This window comes from Corticium candelabrum, chromosome 8, assembly GCF_963422355.1.
Source record: "Corticium candelabrum chromosome 8, ooCorCand1.1, whole genome shotgun sequence".
NCBI classification, from domain to species: domain Eukaryota; kingdom Metazoa; phylum Porifera; class Homoscleromorpha; order Homosclerophorida; family Plakinidae; genus Corticium; species Corticium candelabrum.
This window is the reverse complement of record NC_085092.1, coordinates 5916187-5941353: the sequence shown is the minus strand read 5'-3', so window position 1 is coordinate 5941353 and position 25167 is coordinate 5916187. Positions and strand designations below refer to the sequence as shown.

Here is a 25167-nt window from a genome sequence, read left to right as displayed (position 1 = left end):
GTTTGTGCTTTTGTGAGCATTTGGAAGAGGCCAAGCATCCAGTGTTTAGTAAGGGGCGATCAAAACGGATATGGAACGAGCTTTACAAGGTGATAAGTTAGATGATCTATTGTGTGTGAGTCATGAGATGCACAGACAGATAGAAAGACAGACAGACAGACAGACAGCCTTGTCATCTCACCAAGGCAAGCCTTAGGTAAAGCATTCACGCAGCCCATTCCGGTAGGAGAGACTGTTTCTTCCCTCCTTTCATCTACTGGGAAGATTTAATATCAGCTATACACATCTATTGCTAAACACGAGGCAGAGCAGTTGATCAGTGAAGCCCCCACAAATCGTGACGTCGCACGGCTTCGCTTCTCAAAAGGGAAAGGAGCTGGAGCTTGGTTAAACGCAATCTCAACTTCGGAAGTGTTCACACTTGATACACACGAATTTCGTTTGGCGACCTTCTTGAGATTGGGCTTGGCCATCCACCTTTTCGATTGGATGACCACATGTAACTGTGGAGCCACTCTAGATGGCAGTGGATACCATCTGTTAACATGTAAATCTGGTGGTGGGCCAGTTTGGTCACATGAAGCCATAGCATCTACTTGGTCTGACTGTTCGAGAGCTAAATGTGCACCACCGAAGAGAGCTACGACATCGCTATTCAAATTCAAATGATAGACCAGACATTGTGGCATTTGACCCGACAAGGGTTGCAACGTTGACCTGGATATAGCTCTGGCAGACCCTTGGAGATCTGATATTTTTCCAAGGTCATCTGAGTCAGATGGTGCTGCTGCAGAAAGAAGAGAAGAGAGGAAGAAGGCAAAATATGCAAAGGAAAATCTACCAGGTGGATCAACAGTCAGTTTCATTCCCTTAGTTATAGAACATTTTGGACGATGGAGTGAGATGGGAAAAACTTTCTGGAAAGGCTAGCAAAAAAGTCACGTGATGAACTTGGTCGACCTAACGCTGCTGAGTTTCTGGACATCTGGAAAAAGAGATTCTCAACTCAAACCCAGAAGTGCAACGCAAAGGTCATCATGAGAAAAATGTCAGCTCTGACAAATGACATTGACTGTACTGTAGATTGCTCTACCCAGTTTTTCAGCCACTAAGTTGGCTCCGGGTAGTTTGCATTGTTCTCTTTAAGTGTTACATGTTTGTTTGTTTTAAAATCTAGTCGTAGTAAACTCTCGTAGTTACAGAACTTTATATAGTTACCTTTCTAGCATTGTATTATAGATTTATGTTTGAAATAAATGTTATTTGACAGACACACAGACAGACAACCACAAGACAGACAGACAGGCAGACAGATGGATGGACGGAGGGACGGACAGACAGACAGACACAGACGCACAGACACACAGATAGATAACCACACAGACAGACGGACAGACAGATACATGGACAGACAACCAAACAGACAGACGGATGGATGGACGGAGGGACAGATAGACAGACAGACAGAGGGACGGACAGACAGATTGACAGATAATCAAATTACATTTTTACTCTTTACTAGTTTCTGATCAAATTTGTCATTTTTAGGTTATTGACTCATCAGAGATTGTTGTGCAAGTGAGTTTGACTTGTCTCTCTCTTCTGTTGACTCTCATGATGTTAACACGTGATGCATTTCTGTTGTATTTAGGTGCTCGGTGCTTGAGATTTGCTTGGCACACGATCAAAACATATTGAGACATACATGACGAAGGAGAAGCAACATAAACATCTCATATTCTTACTGAACAAATGTGATCTTATTCCAACTTGGGTCACGGTATGTAACAAGTGTGTGTGATTTTGTATTATATATTGATCAGATAGCAGTAGATTGGTAGATTGATAAGGATGGTATGTCCATCGCTTTCGGTGATGACTCCTTCAATGTCTCTTATGTCAGAGATGTGACATGACGCTTGCAGTCGAGCGGCAAGATAAGTAACGCGTTGGACGCAGTAAAGATGGATTGATGATAGGTGGTTGTTGATGTTGTTGTCGTTGTTGCTGACGGCACCATCTCTTGACTTTAGCAGCTTGAACACGTTTCTACTCAAACTAGAAAGGCCAATAGTAAGAGACTATAGGAACCTGCACAAAGAAGTGATTATAGTGGGCAAGGGGAGTGCGAAATCAAACCCACTCTTGTCCAGTATGCACAAACAGATCTTTGGGACGAGAAGTGCACCAAGAGAACTATGCGCCTGGATGCATGTGACTTGCCAGCAACACTTAAATCAGTTCTGTATTACTGCCATTTGAGTATATCACAGATTACTCGTTATTTATGCTATCAGAGTTGTTGGACTACAGAGTGAAGCTACAGTCTTGTCCACCTCATCATCCAAAGTGTTTGAGACTACAGACGTTTAGCTGCAAACAGGCGGCCAATGCCCATTTAATACAGTACATATTGGTACAAGCTTTGAAATGGTGGCTTGCACTCGCCACGTCATAGTTCTGTCACTGGGATGTTTGTGTACTTGAATGAAGCAGCAGCATTATCTGCTGCATCTCTCCTCCCTGATAACACTACCACTGTTGGTCCATGACTATTTGTTCTACAGAAAACCTGCAGCTAACCTCCATGTCTGAAGGCCACTCTACTATCCGCCACCTGTGGACTCGCTCAGTTGCAGTCAGCTTTGTTCTGGTAGATTGGTAGATTATAGATGGTCAGACTTGTAGACATTAGTTAAGCTAGACCAACTAAATTTGTGATGCTTGGATCTTTTAATGTAAAATCAGACTGATTGATTGAAATAGGAAAGTAATAATCATGTGATGGTTTGAGCATGCGCAGTTTTTGTTGCATTACTTACAAGCCTATGAAATAATAAATGATGTCAATGGTACTCAATACCAAGTAGGATGTGGAAACAGACGTTGGCCCACATACACGTTGTAAACAAGTGTGGAGTCATTGATATCGTACATACTTGCAATGCATATGTACGTACCAAATTTTTCTACAGCAGTTTGTGTGTAATGGTGGAGTGAACAGTTAGAGTTGGTAGTGTGTATGATAGATGTGGTGACGTGTGAGTAGTGGATATACAGACTTGTGATCAGATGGACAAAATGTCATAGAGACAAGTGGAGATCTGAGCGGACAAAGTTACAAACAGACAGACAATTGATAGACATATGGACAAGCAGACAGATGGACAGACAGAGACTGCCAAGCATACAGGAAATGGATGGATAAACAGACAGACAGACAGACTGACAGACAGACTGACGGACAAGCACACAGAAAGTTGATGGATGAACAGTCAATATGTACATACGTACAGACAGATAGACAGATAGACAGATAGACGGATGAATGCAGGAAGACAAACAGACAACATTATCTTTTCATCCTTTACTCAAATGTAGTCATAATGTCTGCTTACATTGGGTTATATCTTATGTCGTTGTGAAGTAGCTAATTGTCTTTGTGTTATAGACTCGGTAGATTTCAAATTTTGTCTGCTGAACTTCAACGCTTGCATTTCTTGCAAGTTTTACCAACTCATTTGGCAAAGGAGCTCTTATTCAATTGCTGAGACAATTTGGGAAGGTGAACATGTTGCTTGCTGGTAATTCGTTGACATGATGTTGATGTGTTCTTCATATTCAGTTGCACAAAGACAAGAAAAGCAGATCAGATCGGTAAATTAGTCTGTTTTGTTAGTCCATTCTTGTGTGTGTGTGTGTGTGTGTGTGTGTGTGTGTGTGTGTGTGTGTGTGTGTGTGTGTGTGTGTGTGTGTGTGTGTGTGTGTGTGTGTGTGTGTGTGCTGTACTTGCTTCGAGTGCTTGTAACGTCGGGGTAGTGAGAAGAAAGGCACAGCCTTCTGATACCAACAAGATTGCTTATGGTCGTGCAGTTGCTTCATGCATGGCTCTTATCCACTCGTCCAGCCCATGGTGTGAGATTATGATGGAAAGACAGGATTAAGAGAGACATCAATTTGGCTGGCTTAACAAACACATGGTTCAATCTCACGCAGGATAGACAGAAATGGAAGCAGATTTACGATAGTAGAATTGATTCAATTATTAAAGAGAGAGTGAAACTGGAAGATGTTTGTAGAAATAGAAAGGCATATGTTGAAGTAAATTCCAGAAGCACTCAGCAAGATCAATAACTTCTACTAGGCACAACCTGCAATCGCACTTTTAAGTCACAGCAAGGGAAAACAAGACATAATTGCTACAGAGGAAAACGTCGCACTGATCCTCAAGAACAAGAATTGGCAGCAGTCAAGTGTGACAAATGCAATTGCTTCTTCACAATAGAGAGAGTGATAAGAAGAGACACAAATGTCATCAGACCTGACAACACAGTGATAGTGACTTCGTTTCTAACTTAGTTTTGCTATATGTGTATATCCTTTTTACGCTTGCTATCATCCATGTGGATGGGCAGTTTAGGGGTTTGTGTGTGTGTGTGTGTGTGTGTGTGTGTGTGTGTGTGTGTGTGTGTGTGTGTGTGTGTGTGTGTGTGTTTGTCTAATAAATGTAATACATTAGTATATTTACAAATATTTAAGATTATAGGTTTATGCGATTTCGACCAAGAATAATAATCGAGTGACGAGAGTGACATCGAATACGATGAAGAGACAGTCATTCCCAAGAATCCTGAAGAGTCTGGCTCGTCATGAAGCGACGAGGAAGAGGAAGAGTCACAATTAAAGACACCCATGAAAGAGTGTGGGTTCAAAAGTGGCTCTACAGCTGTGATAGCTTTGCTTCGAGGACGAGAGCTTTATGTTTCAAGTGCTGGTAACTCTCGGTGTGTCGTGTGCTGTAGAGGATAGACGGTTGCTCTGAGTGTTGATCATAAGCCGGAAGATGAGAAGGAATTGAAGAGGATTACTAAAGCGGGTGGGATGGTGGATCACACAGGGAGAGTCAACAGAGGGTTGAATTTGTCACGAGCTATAGGTGAGATGATACACACACACACACACACACACACACACACACACACACACACACACACACACACACACACACACACACACACACACACACACACACACACACACACACACACACACACACACACACACACACACTGACACACACACACACACACACACACACACACACACACACACACACACACACACTGACACACACACACACACACACACACACACACACACACACACACACACACATGCACACGCACGCATGCATGCATGCATGCACACACACACACACACACACACACACACACACACACACACACACACACGCACGCATGCATGCATGCACACACACACACACACACACACACACACACACACACACACACACACACACACACACACACACATTTACAATGCCACAATCAGATTAATCTCACGTCTATTGACTGAATATACTACAGGTGATCATCTCTACAAGCAGAACAAACAAGTAAAGCTTGAAGATTAGATGATCTCAGCACTACCAGACATCCATCACGAAACTCTTTCCAGGTACACACAGTAAACACTGAAAACCTTCAAAGCTATTCAAATGATTTATTGCAGTGACCACAGTTTTATGATATTGGCAAGTGACGGCATATGGTGTGTTGCTGTGTATTGTGGTGTGTATGGTGTATTTGTTCACCATGCTGTTTGGGTAGGAACATGATGACTAGTGAACAATCTGTTGAGTATGTGAAGGAACGTTTAGTGGAAGATTCAGAAGGAGATTTGTCACGCATTTGTGAGCAGGTGGCTAGATGATTAGTGGTAAGGAGGTTGGACATTGGACAGACAGACAGATAGACAGACAAAGAGACTGGTGGATGGACAGACAGACCAGGGTTCTGCCCACGGTGGTTGGAGGTGGTCGGGCCCGACCAGCACTCGACAAACAACAACCATCACTCCACATGTTCTCGACCACTACTATATCTTTACCGACGCGTGAAATGCTACGTATAGTAACACCGTTTGGTATGTATGTATGACCGACCGACTTGCTTGGCCAGTGTGTAACACGTGATTGCTGATTGGGACAAATACGTGACTGGATGTCATTTTTTTCTCATGCTCGCGACCTACCTGATAGGCAACGGCATAACACGTGATTGCAGATTGAGGCAATTATGTGATCGCTGATTGAGGCAAATACATGACCGAAAGTCACTCTCTTTTTCATGCTCTTCTAATTTGCTCTGTCTAATTGCATTCAAGCTGCAAAGGTATGGCACGTGGAGGGTTCACACTGTAGTGCTTCTTCACTTAGCTTGTGTTTTACTTACTCCAATGGATGGTAGCAGACGTCTAGTCTAGCCTTGCCTTAGTCTAAACACGAGACTGGGCAACATAGTTCCCCAACTGTTGATAGAAATTGCAGCTTTTCTTAGTTTACTCTTTCAGACCATTAATAGTGTGATATGTTCTGTTGGCACTTCCTTGTCTGTTTTGCATCAATGCTTGATTATCCGGGAGTTTGCTCTACTTCTTTCCCGGGATATCTGAAATAGGAATAAACCACGCCCCTTAATGCAGTGGATACCCAACCACCACTCTGAAAACGTTGGGCAGAACACTGCAGACTGACAAAGACAGACAGACAGACAGACAAACAAACAATTAAACAAACTAACAAAACTAACTTCTCTCTCATTACTGCAGATGATAGATCACTGTCTCGCTCTTGACAAACCGGCAACAACATGACTGTTGTCATTGTCCAATTTCTGTACGAATCAACAGAAGAAATCAAATCATCTTTTGCCAGTCCAACAAAAGGCAAGTCTTTCGGCAAGCAGCCAGCACTAAGCGGCTCCGAAATAGACTCGAGTGAGCAAGTCAAACGATCTCGTCTCAAAACGAAATCGTCTCAATAGGCAAATCATGTGATATTCAATAAATGAGTTTTGCAACTAAATTTTTGTGTGTGTCATTCAGAGCAACGACACTGTAGCATAATTTTGTTGTGTGGTCTTGCAAGCATTGTACGCATGCGGTGTGTGTGAGCTAGACAGTCTGAGAAGTTAATTCTAAATAGCTACACAATGGTTGTGGCCTATAAAGAGAATCCTAAATTTGTTTGAAAGGGCTCGTGTGTTGAATGTCTTAGCGGTCAACAGTCAACAATATGGCGACAATGAAACCGCTAAGGTCGATTTGGGAGACCGAGGATGTAATGTATGTAACTTGTGAGCATGCGCGTATTATTATATTTTTAGTAAAATTGAGTTACCAGTCAACATTCAACATGGCGTCAAGTGAACTTATTAGAACATCCATAGATGATGTTCTTTTCGATGCGGTTGTGAATATGGACGTTGCCAAGGCTGTCCTAGCAATCGACAACGGGGCGGATGTGAATATAGTGGCAAGAGATAAGGTAAGAATTTGAGTGAGTGATGGGGAAGTAGAGAGCGCGTTCGACGTCATAAATGGCAAAATGTTATGATCGAGCGAGCATGTTTGTAGTGAAGACGTCGTTTGTATGTTATGCTTGTCAACGTAAGAGTCGAGGTGACGTTGCTTTTACCGTCTGACTTTGTACCGACCAGATTATTGAATGAATCGTTTCCTCTATCTCATACGCGCTTGCTTAGCCGACACAAATGACGCTCGCTATATGGTCACGTCCACACACACTCCCATGTTATGGACGGTTTACAACTGACTTTACTTTAGAGGACTCCATATTTTGTAGGGATTCTATGATACTGGATTGTGGGGTTATCCATCTGCTCTTCAAGTCGCGTGTGGTGTGGGATCAACCGATATGGTTGATCTTCTTATAAGAAAAGAAGCCAATGTGGAGTATCAAGAGAAGGAGGTGAGAGTGCAGTGTAATATGTGAAGTGTGTGTCAGTATGTGCAACTTGTTAGTTTATTGTGTGTGGTTGGGTGCTTTCACACTGACTATAGGTTAACCTAGGTTAGGCTAGCTGAGTAAACACTACCATATGGAACATGTAATTACTGGGTAATAGACCTAGGTTTAACACTGAGCAGCGTTCACACAGAACAGAAATGACCCAGTAACCAATCTAGATACTAATTATTTATATCTTGTCATTGTTGTCCCGTCAATGTCTGGAAGGTTTGCAGGGTTTCATCCTCTCACTAGAGACATCATCTTTACAAGCGACATCTGGTTGTACATTCTGCACAGCAACACTAGGTGAGTAGTAAAAAGGACCTCTCGTTGCTGACGCGCTATTCTTCGCCTTCTTCTTTTTGACTGAAGACACGCCCATGTAGCTTTGAAGCGTTTGTAGCACATTCTAGAAAACGCATCATTCTTCCCTATGCTAGAAGGCGGAGTGACCTAGTTGTAGGCGGAGAGACCGAGTTCTAACCTAGCTTTCAAGTGGGTTAGCATTAACCTAGGTTAGCCAAAGCCATTAATTAGGACCAATTTGTTAAATGGCGTCTGGAGCTAAATTAATTAGAGTTAACCTAGGTTAGAAACGTCCTGTGAATGCACCCATTGTCAGATTTGTGTTGAGTTGATAAATTGGTTAGAAATTTGAGTGCAGTTTGTTGTGTTTCAATGATTGATTTAATGAGTAATGTTAATGGCATCTCTGGTGTGCTTACAATGAATAATCAATGAATAGGTTGTCACAGCTGGCAAGTTGGACCAACATTGTGTTGTAAGATATAGACACAGAACAGAGAAGAAACATGCTAGATTGGCATTGTTATCTTTATATCTTGCATGTTTTATTTCTATATTTCTAGTCGAGTTTTAGTGTAAAATTGAGTGCAGACAAGCGGAATGTAGAGAAAGGTTTCATTGATATCAATATGTTAGTTATTGTGTTTGTGTGTCTATTTATTTACTAGAATAGATATTGTATGTGATATTGGTAAAGGTGAGTCATGATGGTTTAGGAGGGTGTCATCTCATTGGTAGACTTGAGGTCAAATCCAGATCGTTCCCAACATTTAATTTTAATGGTTGGAGAGGAGCAGACAGATGGATGCAATAGAAATGATGTGAACGTTAAATGTTTGGTGTAATGAGGTTATAGTTTGTTGCATGTGGTTGGGTTTGGTAAGTTAATTAATGTAGAAGAGATGTGAGTTGGATGTGGGGTTGCTGTGCTATTTCTATAGTTAGTTGATGTTTGTAGTTGTATGTGCATGTATTCGTTATGTTCTCACTGCTAATAACATCTTATGTCTCTTATCAATGGTAGAACCAATATACAGCTCTCCAGTATGCAACTGATGGTTGTCATGTGTCTATTTTGAAGAGATTGATATCAACTGGTTGTAATAAAAATGTAAAGAGCAAAGTGAGTGTGTGTGGTGTGTGACCATTTCGTCCATTCCATTTTCAATTTCAAGCAACAATTGAATATTAAATTAGAAATTGAAAATAGCTTAGAAGTTGCTTGCAATTTCAATATTTGATTTTATTGAAAATTAAAAATTGACTGATTGATAGACGATAATTATTTTTCACTTACAGTCAAGAAAATAACCAAAAAGCTACACAGAACCTAAAATCTAGAACTTTTAAGCTGCAAATATCTATGGATTGCGTAATACAGAATGTTGCACATATTCATGTTGTCATATCTTCACGTCAAAGGTATCAATCAAAAACCCCCACGATAAATATTTTAGAAATTGTTTCTGCTATGTTATCCTTGCGTTTCACCATATTCCGTTGCTGTTTTGTAGAGATGTACGACCGCATGCGCACCCCTCTTTAGGGGCCTTTCTCTTCAATATCTCAAAAGCGCGTTTCAAAAATCGCTACTATGATTATTTTGATAATCATTTCATGTCCCTTTTTGCGAAATAACTAGTTAAATAATGAAACACAGTAGCGTAAAAATGAACAAATGTGCAACATGAAGAAAATGTGATTCATCGAGCGAGGCCCGCTGTAAAACGCAAGCGTTTGTCAAATTCTTTCACAACGAAATGCGGCTACGATTTCTGAATCTTGTCACCGAGTTTCGTCGATAGACATGACAGGACGTTTGAAATACGTGTATTCTTTAGTGTCACTCCCAGATGGTCTCCTATTCATGGGAGCACTGTACGCCCAGCTGATGGGCTTTGTCCTTCTCTCGTGCCATGGATGCACGGCAAGTGGAGTTGTCAGCTTTGACGAAGAAGAAATCATCGAGGTAGTGTAGAACACGATTAATGTTGCACTTGTTTACTAGGAGCCATTCAAATGCGTCCGCTACTTGATTAATTAAATAGTATTGGTGATGAGCGTAGACCGAAGGGCAAGCACTTGTCGACGTAGTATTGGCCATCCCAATAAACTTCCAGTGGGTCCTAATCCTATTGACGGACTGAGCACAGATGAAAGGCACGTTTTAAGTCCATCTTGGCCATGTAGCAACCTTGACCGATCTGTTTCATGAAGGCAATGGCATCGTCAATTTTCTTGTACCACAAGTGATACTCTTGCAGGTCAATGCTGTGGTTAATACTAAGTTTGGGAGGAGCGGAGAGGTGCATAATTAGTCTCCAGCTACCGTTTTTCTTTGAAACAACTGGAGAGATGGCAGAGGGGGTTCGTTGTAAGGGCCACTCATGTGACTTCGTTCGCATTCTAAATCGAGCCCTTGCTGAACAATGACCTTGTGCTCGAGTGTGGGCTTGAGGTTGGAAGATAAACGAAAGGAACGTGCACCAGTTTAGCCAAGATTGAAACCATAATGTAGTGACCAAAGCAGTGATTCAAGAACAAACGTACGATCAGGGTGATTGTGTGTGTAATGACATTGTAAAAACCTCAGGCTGAAGTGGAGTGTCTGGTCTATACTTGTTTATTGGTGCCCTTGCAGGAACGAGTGGCCTCTGGGTGATCGCCGTGGCAGATGAAACATTCATGTCAGTATTTGCACAGGCTAGGTGAGGCTTGGTTCTTGCATCTACCAGCATTGAAGAGATGGCAGATTTTGGGTTTGCCTGAAGGGGGGTTGGAGATGTTATCGGAAGATGTCTTTGCTTGCCTGGGGGACGAAAGGAGTGGTTGGTGTGTGCACAGTTTGTTGCCACATGACCTGGTTGGCCACATGTATAGCAGGTGATCGAGGTTGCTGTGAGACCCGTGAAGCACTGAGCCCACAGGTGGTGGTTGATCGTTTCCCATCTTACGCCCGTGGTCCTGCTGGCAAAGTAACGAAAGGCTCCATCATATTTCAGCCAGGCTGAGGTTTGGTATTGTGAGCTAGCTTGAGCGACTATAGACTGGTAGCCGATAAGTTTGTAACCTCGTGCCGGATCCGCTAGTAAGACTGCAGTCATGTATGAAGACCAAGCTTGAAGCCACGAGCCGATGTCGTGGATATGTCTGTGCTGTGGACCGGATACCGAGCCTTTCGTTGCCATGTTAGTCGTTACTTCAGTAAGTATGGTGTCAAAGTCAACATCTTCACCTGCTAATATCTTCCTCTTTGTCCTTCTAGATAGCATCCAGGATGTCGGTTGTTTGCTAGATCCGGCTGCCGTCCATGCATGTTCGAGAGATGTGAGAGGGCTGGAACGACGTGATTTTGATCTTGTGCGGGGAATGGTGACTGTGCGATCTAGACCGTCGTTTGCATGGTCATCGAGATCTTGATGATGAGCGTGAGCTGCAGCTGCTGTTGTTGTTCCGGTTCCCACAATTGCGACTCTGCGTCCGGGTACGGTTCTTTCTTGTAGTGTGGCGGGAAGAGCCTGAACTGGATCTCGAACGACTGAGCATGGGACAAATTACTTCAGACATGGCAGCTATCGATGCTTGTACTGCTGACTGGATCACAGTCTCTAGCGATGTGCTGTCGATTTGCATGGCCATGGTAGGCATTTGTACAGGGACTATTTGGTTGCGGGAACTATTTGGTCTCGGCAATTATCTTGGGCTTATTTGGTTCTCAAAACTGGTTAACTGAGTGGTTTCGGCATCTGTAGGGACTATTTGGTTTTGCATTTATTGAACCTCGAATCGGCATTCCAACTCTTACAGCTGTACGAGACGGATGCAAACGACGTGATAATGGCCATGATAATTTCCACGCGTCTCGCAGAGCCGAAATCGAGTGCGACCTGCTGCTTCTTCGTTTGTATTTGGCTTCTTATCAATACCGAAGTTATCACGACATTTTTGCATGTCTAACGTTTTGTTTTGAGGCAAATCTCGGCTTGTCTGGTAGCGGGCGTGTCGATAGTAGACGGAGTAAGAATCTCTTGTGGGTTACAAGGTAAACAAACACGATCTTGATGATTAAAGATCACGCAGCGCATGTTTAGAGATGTACCTAAAGGGTGCATAGAATGCTGCGGCTAGGAGCAAGAACGAAGAAGAAGCAGGTCTCACTCGATTTCGGCTGATCGAGACGTCTGCAAGACGCGTGGAAATTATCATGGCTATTGTCACATCGTTTGCGTTCGTCTCGTACAGCTGTAAGAGTTGGAGAGTGCCGATTCGAGGTTCAATAAATGCGACACCAAATAGTCCCTGTGACCAAATAGTCCCTGTACAGTGTTTCCGTCGTCACCGCCTTGGATAAAGCTGCTGCTGGCTCTTTAGTTGTTGTAGTCACTCCATCCCTAGGAAAGAGAACAGCAGACAGCCGCTTGATTCGTTCCGGCCTGCAACCAGTGGAGACAAGTTGATATTGCTCTAGGAACAAGCAAATTGACACGTCTGAAAGCAAAGAATTTTTTCTGAAGACTGAGGAAAAGTGAGGGACAATGCTCATTGGGTTGAACGACTAGTGCGCTTATGGATATCAAGAAATCTATCAGCTAGACAATGCTAACCAAACAATGGAACGGTCTCACAGTCATTTGTATTACCTAAAAGTAATACATAGTTCAACGGCTAGCTATTATTAACATTACAAAGCTTCCGATCGGCTAACCTCTGTAATCTTCTACTCCTGATGTTTACCTACGTTTACTATGTAAACTAACCATTTGTATTAATTAACAAAATACCTGTATGTATGCTAGATTGACTTGACTTATCTAAACGTTTGTTCTTTATGCAGTTGTGTAGCCTTGTCTCCAGACTCTTTCGTGGTAGTCTTGTCTTGTGCCTGTATGACAATTCCAAGTACTAGAGAATGGTTATACGAGCACCAGACAAGACTTAGACTTGACCCAGTCTCTCTCCACCGTCGTCATTCCCCGGATAGTCAATCCGCCCTGGATTGACTATCCGGGGAATGACGACGAGAGACTGGGTCGAGTCTGGACAAGACTAGCATGAGAGAGTCTGGGGACAAGGTTATGTCGGTTGTAAAAGTGTGTTTTCATGCAGTACAGTTAGTATTGTACTGATAAATGTTCTTCTAACATTTTGTGTCAACTACAGTATGGATGTACAGCTCTACACTTTGCTGATGATATTGAGGTTGTTGATTATCTATTGAGCACTGGTATCAACACTGACGATCGTGAGGAGGTTTTACTGTTAACATTACTTTTGTTGACTTGTAGTTATTGTTTCAAATTGTTTAGAGTGGCTACACACCATTTCTCTTGGCATGTCTTAATGGTCATGTACCTATAGTACAACGTCTCATTCAATCAAAGTGCAACAAAGGAGCAACAACTAATGTAAGTTTGTTTATATGTAACATATTTGGTAATGACATTCAAACTGTTGCTTGTGACATGGGAGGATTTGCATGGTCCTGTGGTGAAGTGTTTGTTAACATGAATGCAACGCAGTTTGGTTTTCCTTCACAGTGTGTATGGATGAGCTGCTCAACTGCAACTAAAGTCTGGCTACTCATTGAGCAAAACGTTGTAGGCAGTGTGACACCCCTGAGAGCAGTTACCCATATCTTATTGAATTTGTTTAGAAGCTCTTGTCAAAGAAGAGAGTCAGATTACCTATTCTATGATCTATTCTATATGATCACCTATTCAAGCGTAGATTTACAATTAACCATGTACATGCAAACTAACTCCACCTTTTTAATCCAGCAATGCATAGTTCACCACTAGAATTTAGAATCACAGATGACAGCAGCACTATAGCTAATTACACAATAATAACAAGAGTTTTATATTTTAGTTTCATATCGCTGCTGGTAGAGTGCTCTTATGTAAATATTTCAACATGGTACTCTCTGTCTTAGTGATGAGAGCAACGATCTATGTTAGGTGTCATCACTGTTGTCATATGAGACAACATGTTTTTGGGTTATGCTTGTTAACATCTCTACTTACCTTGTTCCCACGGCTTTTTCGTCGTGTTGTATGACTTCATTAGTTTCTTCTGTTGCGAGCCTTTCTATTCCAGTCATGGCGAAGTCGGTGATGTGAGCAGCTGTGTGTCTCTTCACTCGAGCCCTCAGCCAGCGTCAAATGTCAGAACATGCAAACGTTAGACTTGCAGGATATATACAGTAGACTACATGTATGTGTATGAAGGTTTACAGAAGTTAGGATGCTCCAACCAGAAGTTTGAGTATCAGAGTATTGTAAACTCGGTATGTTTCGTATACAGTAAATATAAGTATATTTCCTACAGCATCTTGGTGTTCTAAAATGAACACGAGTATTAAGATAAATAAAAGGTAGAAACTGTACTTTGTCTTTGTAGTGCAAAGATTTTGGTACTATAGTATTAGTAGTGAAAGCATTCAAATTTTGTGATCTAAGAACTACAAGGAATTTCTGATATTGTTATTATCAAGCAAGAAAAATCAAATAGTTGAAACTGTCAGTCAACAATCTGACTGTTCCAAGCATTGTTGTAGATCCTAAACCAAACTGCTTGTTAAAAATGTAGACAAGTACTCAACTTTACTGCCCATGGTGGCTTTGCTATTAGCTACAGCTCTCAGTACTAGTGCTCCAGGGAATGGGCCATGGCTATGGCTGTCAAATACATACACAGAACCAGTTGAGGGGGCAGATATCATTAGAGGAATTGTGTGGTGACTAACACACCTGCAGCCAGTTCAGCTGATGACTTGTGTGCAGCCTCAAACAAGTTATCTACCAACTGCTTCCAACCTTTCTGTTGCTTGAAAGAGTGCTCTAGTTTAATCTTCAATGGGATGCAGCTCAAGCCAGTCACTGCTTCATTCACAGCAGGTCACTCTCACTAGGAACCTCCATAGTATCGTAGATGTAGTTACCTTGCCTCTTCAACGGTTCTACTGTAGATGTAGAACCTCTTCAACAGCTTTGTTGTCCCGGAATCTGACTGTTGTTTGTTAGGATCAGGTAACCACGGTCATTTTGGTTGCTGTAAGTAAATGGCAGACGTTGCTGCACCCGAAGAGTTAGTTTAGAAGCCTCCTCCCTTATCCTTTAAGGCTTATCACCAAACCATGATTCCAATGGTTCACTCAATTCGTGTAAGCACTTTTATTTCAGTAGTTATTCAAGGAGAGGTTGCAGATTGTTAGGTTTTGTGAAAGCAGGCAGTTGCTGCTGTTTGATAACAAGCCCGGTGTTTGTAAAGTGTGGCTGCATGCCATTTTAGTTTCTTTTTAAATTTCTGATTTGTTTACTGTTTTTGTATGTCATGTAAATTGTTTATTGTTTAGATTGGATCAACTGCATTACATCTGATCTGTGAATATCCTTTTGTTACTAATGACCATTTATCAATTGTGAAGCTGTTGACATCATTGAGAGTTGATGTGTCAGCTAAGAACAATGTATGTAGAAATTGAATTATTTTTACTAATATGTATACAGTTGGTTTTTTATCTCTTTGTAAGAAAATGTGAGATATGGCAGATGTGAGCAGTTATTATTATTATATGATTAAATGTGTGGGTCAGTGATGAGAGCAAGAAGTGAAGACTATGGCCGTGTTTCCACTAGCTGCACCTTAAACTAGTTTAGCTTAAATGCGTTCAAAACTAAACCAGTTCAAGAAAGCGACTGTTTCCACTAGGAACTTGCACATCCGGGATATGCTAAACAAACTGTCTTGGAACGCCTTAATTTGAAGTATTGAGCTGGTCTGTCACTGAGTGAGGGCAACTGTTGGTTATTACTGATTCAGCATCTGCTAGTAGGAATTTGCATGAGGATGACCAAGGACATTGTCTTCTCTCCTCTCTCTCTCTGTCTCTCTCTCTCTCTCTCTCTCTCTCTCTCCCTCTCTCTCTCTCCCTCTCTCTCTCTCTCTCTCCTCTCTCCTCTCTCCTCTCTCTCTTTCCATCTCTAGGGCAATCCTATCCCGGTAAAATAGTCAATATCATCAAAACAGAGTTGTCAGAAGCCATCTAAATAAGCGCACTACTGTCACGTGACAGTTAAACCTAAACCACTTTGCTAAACCTACTTTGAAGTAGGTTTAAGAAAGCAGTTTAGGTTTAAGATATAACTGGTTTAGTGCAGGTGGAAACAGGTCAATTCTTAAACCAGTGTAGCTTAAACCACTTGTTAAACCAGTTTAGGCACTAGTGGAAACGCGCCCTATGATGATAATATATGAATGTCATCTGACATTTTATCTCAACTGTGCTAAAATAACAGACGTGAAGTTTTATTACACTGTGCAAAGAAACGAATTCCTTAAATCATCACAACTTAAAGAAACTCCAATAGTAAATTGAGATTGTGTTCATTCATCTGTTTTTAAGCAGAAAGTGTCGAGGACCAGGCAACACAAAGAAAGCAATTTATAGTCGACGTGTGGTGTGTTCATGTGGAAATTGATCTGGTGTATGCTTGTTTGAAGGTGTGTGCTTTGCGAGAACAGACGGCAGTTTGCTATACTGGGAGACGCTTGTAAATGGACGTCATATATCTTATGGACTATGTTGTGTGCTTTATGAAACATTGTTAAGTGAGATGATTTGTATTGTGGTGAAGTTTTATATTTTTTATTTTTTAGTGGTTAATTGATGTTGTTGTTTTACAATATTTCTGAATGTAGCTCAACATTATGAGCAGCACTTAACACAAGATAATTATCAGTGTATGTCTTGACTAAATATAAATTAATTTTATGGGTCAGTCACATGACCGCATGGGATATGGATATGTGGTCGTTGGAGATGATGAGTGACAGCTAGGGTGGTGATCTTAGATTTAATGCATGTGTGATTAGTAATAGAACAAAGTCTTTGTTACTGTAACAACAGATAAATAACGTTGGATTGACTATGTGTAAATTTGTAAATAATATGTGTTGTTTAACTTAATTAATGTGTACTTCAAGTCTTGTGAGATATGAGCTGCTGCCATTTATTGCACCAATAACACTGTGCTTCATTGGGCAGGATGGCAAAACAGCAATTCAAGTAGGAGAAGAAACCCTGCAGTCATGTTGGCGCGATAATCAAGAAACTCGTTCTGCTATCCTTTCCCATCTGAAGGAATGTATTAAGAAAGTGTGATCTGATTGTTGTGTAGTGTAAATTTTGTGTATTAACTATAATTTGTGATGCTAGAGTGCTGTTGCAGCTGTAAATCCATCACCAGATGTTGCAGAAAGTTCTAGCTCTTCTGAAGACACTAATGTTCGACTTCCCAGTAAGTGAGACAATCAAGTGCATGACGACAATGTTACACAACATAGATATCAATATGTCTACAAACCTATGAGAGTTGCTGTAATGTATGGATGGTTTTGCTATTTCGTTAGTAACAGGATCCTGATGTTAGAAGATTTGACTGTTTTTGTTTGCTTGCGAGTTCACCTCATCTAGAAATTTGTTTAGTAGATTGTCAGTCATTTATTTTTGTCGTATTTAGCAACTCACAACAGATCCATGTAACTGACCCAGAGAAAGTTTTTTTTGAATTCTTGCATACTATTTCAATATTTTGTTTTAATGGTGGGAAATTCATCAAACAGTTGATTTACAAATTGTAGATAAAACTAAAATTGGTTTTGAGTTATCTATTAGTATCCAATAATTGAGTTGATGCATGCATGTACGTATGTTATCATTGTGTGTGCAATACTGGTGTAGCGTGGTCCTCAAATTTGGGGGCTGATCAATCATACTGCAAAGCCACGCCTATTTTTTTCTTTTTACTTCAACAGTATGAACGTCCACCATTGCGGAGACAGTGTGATGGACAAAGATTCATATCACTGTTTGGTAACCTGAGGGAAACACAGCAATTTTACTTGACACGCTTACAAAGATTGGGGAGGCTTTAGCTCCCAGCCACCTCGGCTACGCCAGTGAATAGCCTTCTGCTTTTTTGATGTGGTTTTCTTTAACTCTGCCATTGCTGGAAAGCGCATCAAATGTCTTACGCGTGATGGGCACGTACACATCATGGGGCCACGACTTTTCGACACTTTTACCATACTGAAATGATGATGTCTATTATCAAAGAGATAGTCAACGTCGTCGTCAACATACTACTCTAAGATTATGCAGACTGTTTGGTAACTTAAAAGTTCTATTGGACGTAGAGTGACACGCCGAAAATCTATGGGGTGCTATAACCTTGCCCAGCCCTCCTCCCCTGACCTTACCTCACTGTGTGCAATGACTAGTTCTCAATGATCCAAGTCTAGAAAGCTTTCTAGAAATTAATGGAACAGCTAGCTGTGTTTGCAGAAAGGCAGTCCAAGTAGATTGGTTGGGATGTATGTGTTATTTGTGCTCATCAGTTGGCAGTCGAGCTGTGGTTGTCACACGAGCCTTGGCTGACACACGACACAATTGATATAGAGGTTCTTAATAATCTCACTGTAGCAAAGAGTTGAATGTTTAGATACATACAGTGATGACATCTGTAGGGTGTGTCTCTAATTGCTGTACATTTCTGTGTAAATGTTCGTTGTGTGGTGATGTTATAGCTGTTATGCAGTCATTATTTTAGGTCAGTGTCTTCATTACAGTGACTTTGCAGGTGCTATCGATCGTCTCGGTCCAACTGTTAAGGCTGATTTTGAAGTTGCTGTCAAGAAGGGGAAGTTGCCAATAATGCGAGGGAACATTGACATGTTTGGTGAAGAAGATGCAGGCAAATCGACATTGGGAGATGCTTTTCTAGATCAGCCATTTATAGAGAAGAGGGAAAGTACGGAAGGAGGAAACGTGAAAGTGATGAGATCGGGAGGTGGTCCAAACACAACCTGGAAAGAACTGAAACCAAAAGAGAAAGAAGAGATCATTGACCAAGTTCTTGTCAGAGGCTTTCTTGCATCTGTTGAAAGCCAACAAGTTGAGGCTCCAGAGCAGACACAAGATGACAATGGAGAGGAAGCTATTGGAGAGACAATCCAAGAAGTAGAACAGCAGCCAGCCGGTAGTACCAACACGGTAGCTTTACCGACAGCCAGACAAGCAACTAGTAAAGAAGGCAACACGACAGGATTGAGGAAGTCGCTACTCAAATTGTTGTTTTCTAAAGAATTAACTGAGGAGCAAGCAAAATTAGCAGAGATGCTGCGTCTTGACAAGGCTGCATTAATGGAAAGTGAAAAGATGATGTTGATCACAGTGTGTGATCGTGGCGGTCAAGAGCAGTTTCTGATGACACACGCAGCATTGATGGCAGACAACAGTCAGCACAGTGCAACCGCTTACATGATAGTGATGGATGGAACAAAGAGTCTTGCAGATCCCATACCTCAATGTTTGTTTCGACCAGAACAAGGAAGCGAGCAGTTGGTCATGCCACGTTTTGGCCCCACGACGAGACGTGAGCTGTTGGCTTACCACATGAATGCCATCAAGATGGCACATCCAGTAGTGGGTTGTGGTCCATTTCTTGGTCAGGGCTACGTCAATCAAGCACCAGTTACATTTGCCATGTCGACAAGACAAGACAAAACAAAGGACATGGATCCAAAGTTTTTGGACGAACAAGAAGAAATATTGCAAGACATTGTACAGAAGAACAAGTTTGGTGATCACATGGTGTTGGCAGAAGAAAATCCAAACAAACTGACTTTTCGTGTTGACAACACACGATCAGGCACTGGCAGTCCGGATCCGGTGCTAATGAAAGTGAAGGAGATATTTGTAGCAATGGTGCGGTCACTGTGGAGTCAACGAGATGCTATTCCATTGACGTGGGCAGTTCTCGATAAATTGTTGAGCAGAGTGTCTCAACTGGATGACAACGAAGGCAAAATACTCGACATCGAAGAAGTGTGTAAGTTGGCTCGAAAATTCTGTGACATTATGACACAAAGAGAATGTCGATCGGCACTGCAGTATTTATCAAGTTTGAGCACAATTGCATTTTATTCTAATGTGAGTGAGTTAGATAAGAAGGTCTTCACTGATCGGCAATGGCTGGTCAATGTTCTCACTGTCTTTGTTACCGTCTTGCATAAGAGCAACGTGCCTCCACATCTCTGGAAAGATCTGAAGAAATTAAAGAAAAAAGGAATGATGTCATGGTCATTGGCTCACTATCTGCTGCTGCAGAAAGGTGTCAAGGAAAGTCAGTTTGAGTCCATCTTGCACGTGCTGCATTTATTCGACGTTATCTGTCCTATGATCACATCACCAGAGATGCTGAAGGCTGTTCTGAAAGTTGGACAGTCATTCTTTGTTCCTTGCTTGCTGGAACAGAGATCTGATAACAAATTGGCATGGCAACAAATGGCCGGTTCTACTGAATTCCCTCCATCTCTCATCTTTTGTCCTAAAGGGTTTGATGCGACTCCCGAGCCGATCTACTTTCGCTTGGTGTCTCGTTGTGCTACTAAATATGCCCATCCTCGTCCGGCACTGAAACGGTGTTATGCTGTCTTTCACGTGAATGATGATCTTGAGCTTGATCTGGAACTGGTTTACCATGAACTGCATTACATTATTGCTACAGTATATTCTCCTCGTCGAGTTCTTCCTCGTCATGAGCTGAAACATCAATGTAGCATCATTCGTCAGTTTCTCACTGATCAGCTGTATGAGGCCAAGAAACGAGGATTGGATGGCTTCAAGTTCACTGTATGCGTTAAGCTTCCCGCAACTGGAGCTGAAGATGCCCAATCAATAGATGATGATTCTTTGGTATGCATTGATAAATATCCATCTCAAAAGGGTTTGACGAACCAAAAGAATGAGCGTGTGGCACGAGAGCAGTTTCCCACATTGAATATCTGGTTTAGTGACTCAAGAGAAACGTCAGGTAAGTGTGATTGTTGATGCATGCTCATTGCTGTACATGCATTTGCAACTCTAAAGTTGCTTGTCATATCTGCTGGTTTTGTTTGTTTGTCAAATAATTGTTTACGTGTTTGATCTCATTTGGTTTGTTGTTGCAGAACAAACAGAGCACGGGATGCTGGAGTCAAACGCTACCAGCAAATGTTTAGACAAAGAGATGGTGGCTGTATCTCTTAAAGTTTGTGCCGATTGGCAACGATTTGTTTCAGTTCTCTCACCATCTCTGTTCTCGGTTGACAACCTAAAGGTGATAAAAGGTGAAAACAGAGATGATTTCTTCTTGCAAAGTCGAACAGCATTGGACATGTGGACGAAGCAGTTTGGAGACAAAGCCAATCGGCGATCAATGATTGAAGCATTGTGTGAGATTGAATGTAGATCTCATGCTGAAGCTGTTTTTGGTCGTGACTTGGTGGAACATGTCTGCCCATCATCATGATTGTGTGTTTGTTAGTTAACTCAGATTTGTTCTTGATAAACGTTGTTCTTAGTAATTACACTCAATAGTTGACATGTTTTCTTAGCCTAGTGACTCACATGTGTTGTAGCACGTGTGTGATTTCTTACAGTTGGCCTTACTCTTCCTATGAGGGAAGGCTGGCTGGACACTATCCTTGGTCGATTTGTTTTTATGCAAATTGTTTGTAGAGTTGCTACCTAGATAACAGGTTTATTGTAATTTGTGTCCTGTGTGCAATACCAAGTGGTTTCTAAAATGTATTTAATTAATTAATTATTTGATTGAATTTTGTAATTATTTTTAATTTAAGTAATGGTATAGACAGTTACACACTTTGATTGCTAATGCCATTGTGAAAAGAAGATGAAAAATGCAGCCAACTTATTTGCGCGATTAACGGACCGACGTTCAAGGCTGTCGGGCACGTGCGCTACACAAATTGGAAAACGAGAAGTCTGTGAAGTCGACGGTTAGCAAGTCGGGAAGTAGCACTAATCCAAGTGAAGAACATTTACTAACCTTTAATGTTTTTATTTATCTTTCTGTGTTGTGTGTAGAAAAAATGAAAACTGACGCGAGACAAAGAGACAAAAGGCGACTATTAGACGGTTGAAGATGTATAGATCAGGAAACCCTGTCAGGTGAATTATTCATCGTAGTTGTTGTGAAGTGAGACTATAACACAGACAGACAGACAATAAACACACACACACACACACACACACACACACACACACACACACACACACACACACACACACACACACACACACACACACACACACAGTGGAGTACGTGGTCAACACGACCAATCTCATTCATGGCTCTGTCTGTGTTTCCAAAGACCAATGCGTGCTGTGCAGGAGCGTCCACACACATCGCAAGTGAAGTTGCCATTCTTAGCAAATACAACAGTCTCCCGTTTTTGCTTTATTTGTTGAAGTACTTTCAAACGTTGGTCTTCAAAATGTCCTAAGGACTTTATGCAATAATATCTCCACAGAGATCTGTCTGACGCATAGCATTCCCAGTTGGATACATCAATATTACAAGATTTCAAATTGGATTTTAGTGTGTCTTGTAAAGCGTAATTTCTGACCTCCTGCTGCTGAACCTTTCTTCAGCTGACCATAAACACTGCCTTTGGGATTCTATCATCCTTCATTCGAACAAGATGGCCACACCATCGGAGTTGAGCTTGAAGTAGCAAAGTCTCGATTCCAGGCATGTTGCATTTCTTCCAAACCTCCGTATTGGGTGTCATGTCTTGCCATTTGACATTGGTGATTTGCGAAGATATGGCATGTGGAATTGATCAAGTTGTTTAATTAATGTGTCTTCTATATAATGTCCAAGTCTCACAGCCATAAAGTAATGTGGTGATTACAACTGCTCTATAAACTTTGACCTTAGTGGCTGTGGTAATGCCATGTTCATTGCAAAGGCGTCTAGTGAGATTACCAAAAGCAGCACCAGCTCTACTGAGAAGCATTGAAATTTTTATCATTGACAACAAGGTTTTGAGACAGAGTACTTCCTAAATATGAAAACTTGTCAACTGATTTCAGTGGGGTGTCATACACATTTACAACACACACACACACACACACACACACACACACACACACACACACACACACACACACACACACACACACACACACACACACACACACACACACACACAAGCTTGTTACTTTGTTGTAACCGTCGCTACTGCGCAGGATACCGAGACTGTTGTTCCGGATTTGGACGACAACACAGCTTTCTCTGTGGTTTTCAATGGTCACAGAGGTGAGCAAGCTTGCACTTGTCAAATGCATTTTGCATGTGTATTGTAGTGTGAGGAGGCATGGCTAAATATATAATGACATCATATACACTTGATGTCATCAGTTTCTGTAGACACTGGATTTCTATTTCTATAGACACTGGATGACTTCTGTTGAGCTGTCCTTGTATATTGGTGGCTTCAGAAAAATGTGACTCAAGATAAGAAATTGAACCATAAGTTAGTTAACATCATGTCATGCATATGTTATGCATATAAGATATCAGTGAGTCTCAGCTTTCAGATTTGATGACACCAGTATTGCTAGGTGCTGTCTATACTGCATGCAGCAAGATTACTATTTGATAGGCTATTTAATTAGCTAGTAGCTCTGAGACTTCTATGACCATACGACCAGAATTCCTCTTGACAAACAAGTCAACCACACCAGCCAAGTAGTAAAGCTATGTGCTATTCTTTTATCATGAATTTCTTGCTGCAGGCCCACTCTTTCGTGTACACATGAATGTGACATAGATTAGACACAAGATCAGACAGATGTGGAAACACCTTGAAAGAAGCTCTTAGAACTGCTGTGGCTGTCAAGTATGAATCAATATTTTTCTATCTTTACAAATTTGATGTCCCAAATCAATAAATTTTCTGGAGGCATCATCATACTTGTCAACCCCTGGATGTGAAACCCCGGGACTTGGAGGCTTAGATTCCCTGGATTTAGTGTACATTCCTGGGACACCACTTACCAACTGCCACGCCCCCATATGATAGTGTCTTCTATATAGTCTCTCTCAACCTCTCTAACAGCTTGTTCCTACCAGCTTCCGACATTTATTCGTGATGCACGCGTAAATTGCACGGCTTCCAGTTCTCATCGATATTCGCACTTACTGTAACATGCATGTGCTGTAGATAATCGAAGCCACTAGGCCACAGACCAGAAAATAACTCAAAAGATTATTAGAATCAGGACAGAACGTGTGTATGACTTTATCTTCGCTATCGACTCTCTCGGTTGTATTCGTCTGCCTCTGTTCAAGGAAATCCTGGGACATTTTGTGTCTCGATCGGGACGGAGGGCCAAATCCCGGGAAAATCCAGGGAATCCCGGGATGGTTGGCAGCTATGCATCATGTTCATGTTTTGAGAGAAGGGCCTTAGCCCTTATTTAGTTTAGGGGTATTTTTAGCAATAGTGAAAACGTTTACATACGCTACTGCTATTGCATTGTATGAGATGACTGGATGCATTAGTAGCTTTGAATAAATTTGAAGTTATTACATGACAGTGTAAACTGTCTTAGTTTTAGTTAGTTAAAGTCACGTTTACATTTATTATTTTTCGTAACATTTTAATGTTTAGGTCGTGAAGTTACATGCTATCTAGCTGAGCACATGCCCAAGTTCCTTCTTCAAGCCAACAGCTACACGGATGGAGATCTATAGTCTGCACAAGCGTATCTCGATGCAGACAGTGCTCTTCTAACCGATGAAGGTCAAGACGAATTGAAGAAACTAATGAAGACCAACGACGGCCAAGAAAATAGCTGCAGTGACTCTGAACAAGAACGAGTCGAGGTCGCCGAGCTGCTATAGGGAGCCGATATGCCACTGGAGGATCTCTTAGCGAAATACGGATGTGCAGGAAGAGTAGAAGGTGAGGGAATGAAAGTGAATATTTTGAGATTTTGTTGATTTGATTAGCATTTGGGTTTGACAAATAGCAATGACAACACGTTGGGTTTAACTTGGCAACCATTACATGTTGGGTTGTTGCAAGATATTTTGTTATATAGCAGCTATTGGGTTGCATAGCAACCTGTTACATAGCAATTATTAGGTTCATAGCAACTTGTTACATAGCAA

At 41.5% G+C, this 25167-nt stretch overlaps 2 protein-coding genes, 1 long non-coding RNA gene and 1 pseudogene across 4 annotated transcripts in view; all 4 read left to right on the top strand.

Moving 5' to 3' along the window:
- The first annotated feature begins 6 nt into the window (after window positions 1-6).
- On the top strand, window positions 7-7011 carry LOC134183407 (protein phosphatase 1G-like; annotated as a pseudogene).
- A 2187-nt stretch (window positions 7012-9198) lies between these two features.
- Window positions 9199-17654, top strand: LOC134183797 (uncharacterized). The gene is made up of 6 exons (XR_009970583.1): window positions 9199-9263; window positions 13301-13390; window positions 13447-13545; window positions 15495-15608; window positions 17187-17297; window positions 17358-17654. It is a non-coding gene; the product is annotated as an uncharacterized LOC134183797 (long non-coding RNA).
- A 303-nt stretch (window positions 17655-17957) lies between these two features.
- LOC134182947 (uncharacterized) lies at window positions 17958-21659 on the top strand. Its single transcript, XM_062650389.1, has 5 exons — window positions 17958-18014; window positions 18539-18601; window positions 18643-18668; window positions 18728-21015; window positions 21152-21659. The coding sequence occupies exons 1-5, from the start codon at window positions 17958-17960 to the stop codon at window positions 21490-21492; spliced, it is 2775 nt and encodes a 924-aa protein (XP_062506373.1). The 3' UTR covers window positions 21493-21659.
- Window positions 21660-24829: 3170 nt separating this feature from the next.
- LOC134183396 (protein phosphatase 1G-like) overlaps window positions 24830-25167 on the top strand; it is a 3118-nt gene continuing 2780 nt past the window's right edge. For both annotated transcript variants that reach the window (XM_062650915.1, XM_062650914.1), the window contains exon 1: window positions 24830-24958. The gene's annotated coding sequence lies outside the window, so the exon portion shown is untranslated. The remainder of the gene's footprint in view (window positions 24959-25167) is intronic.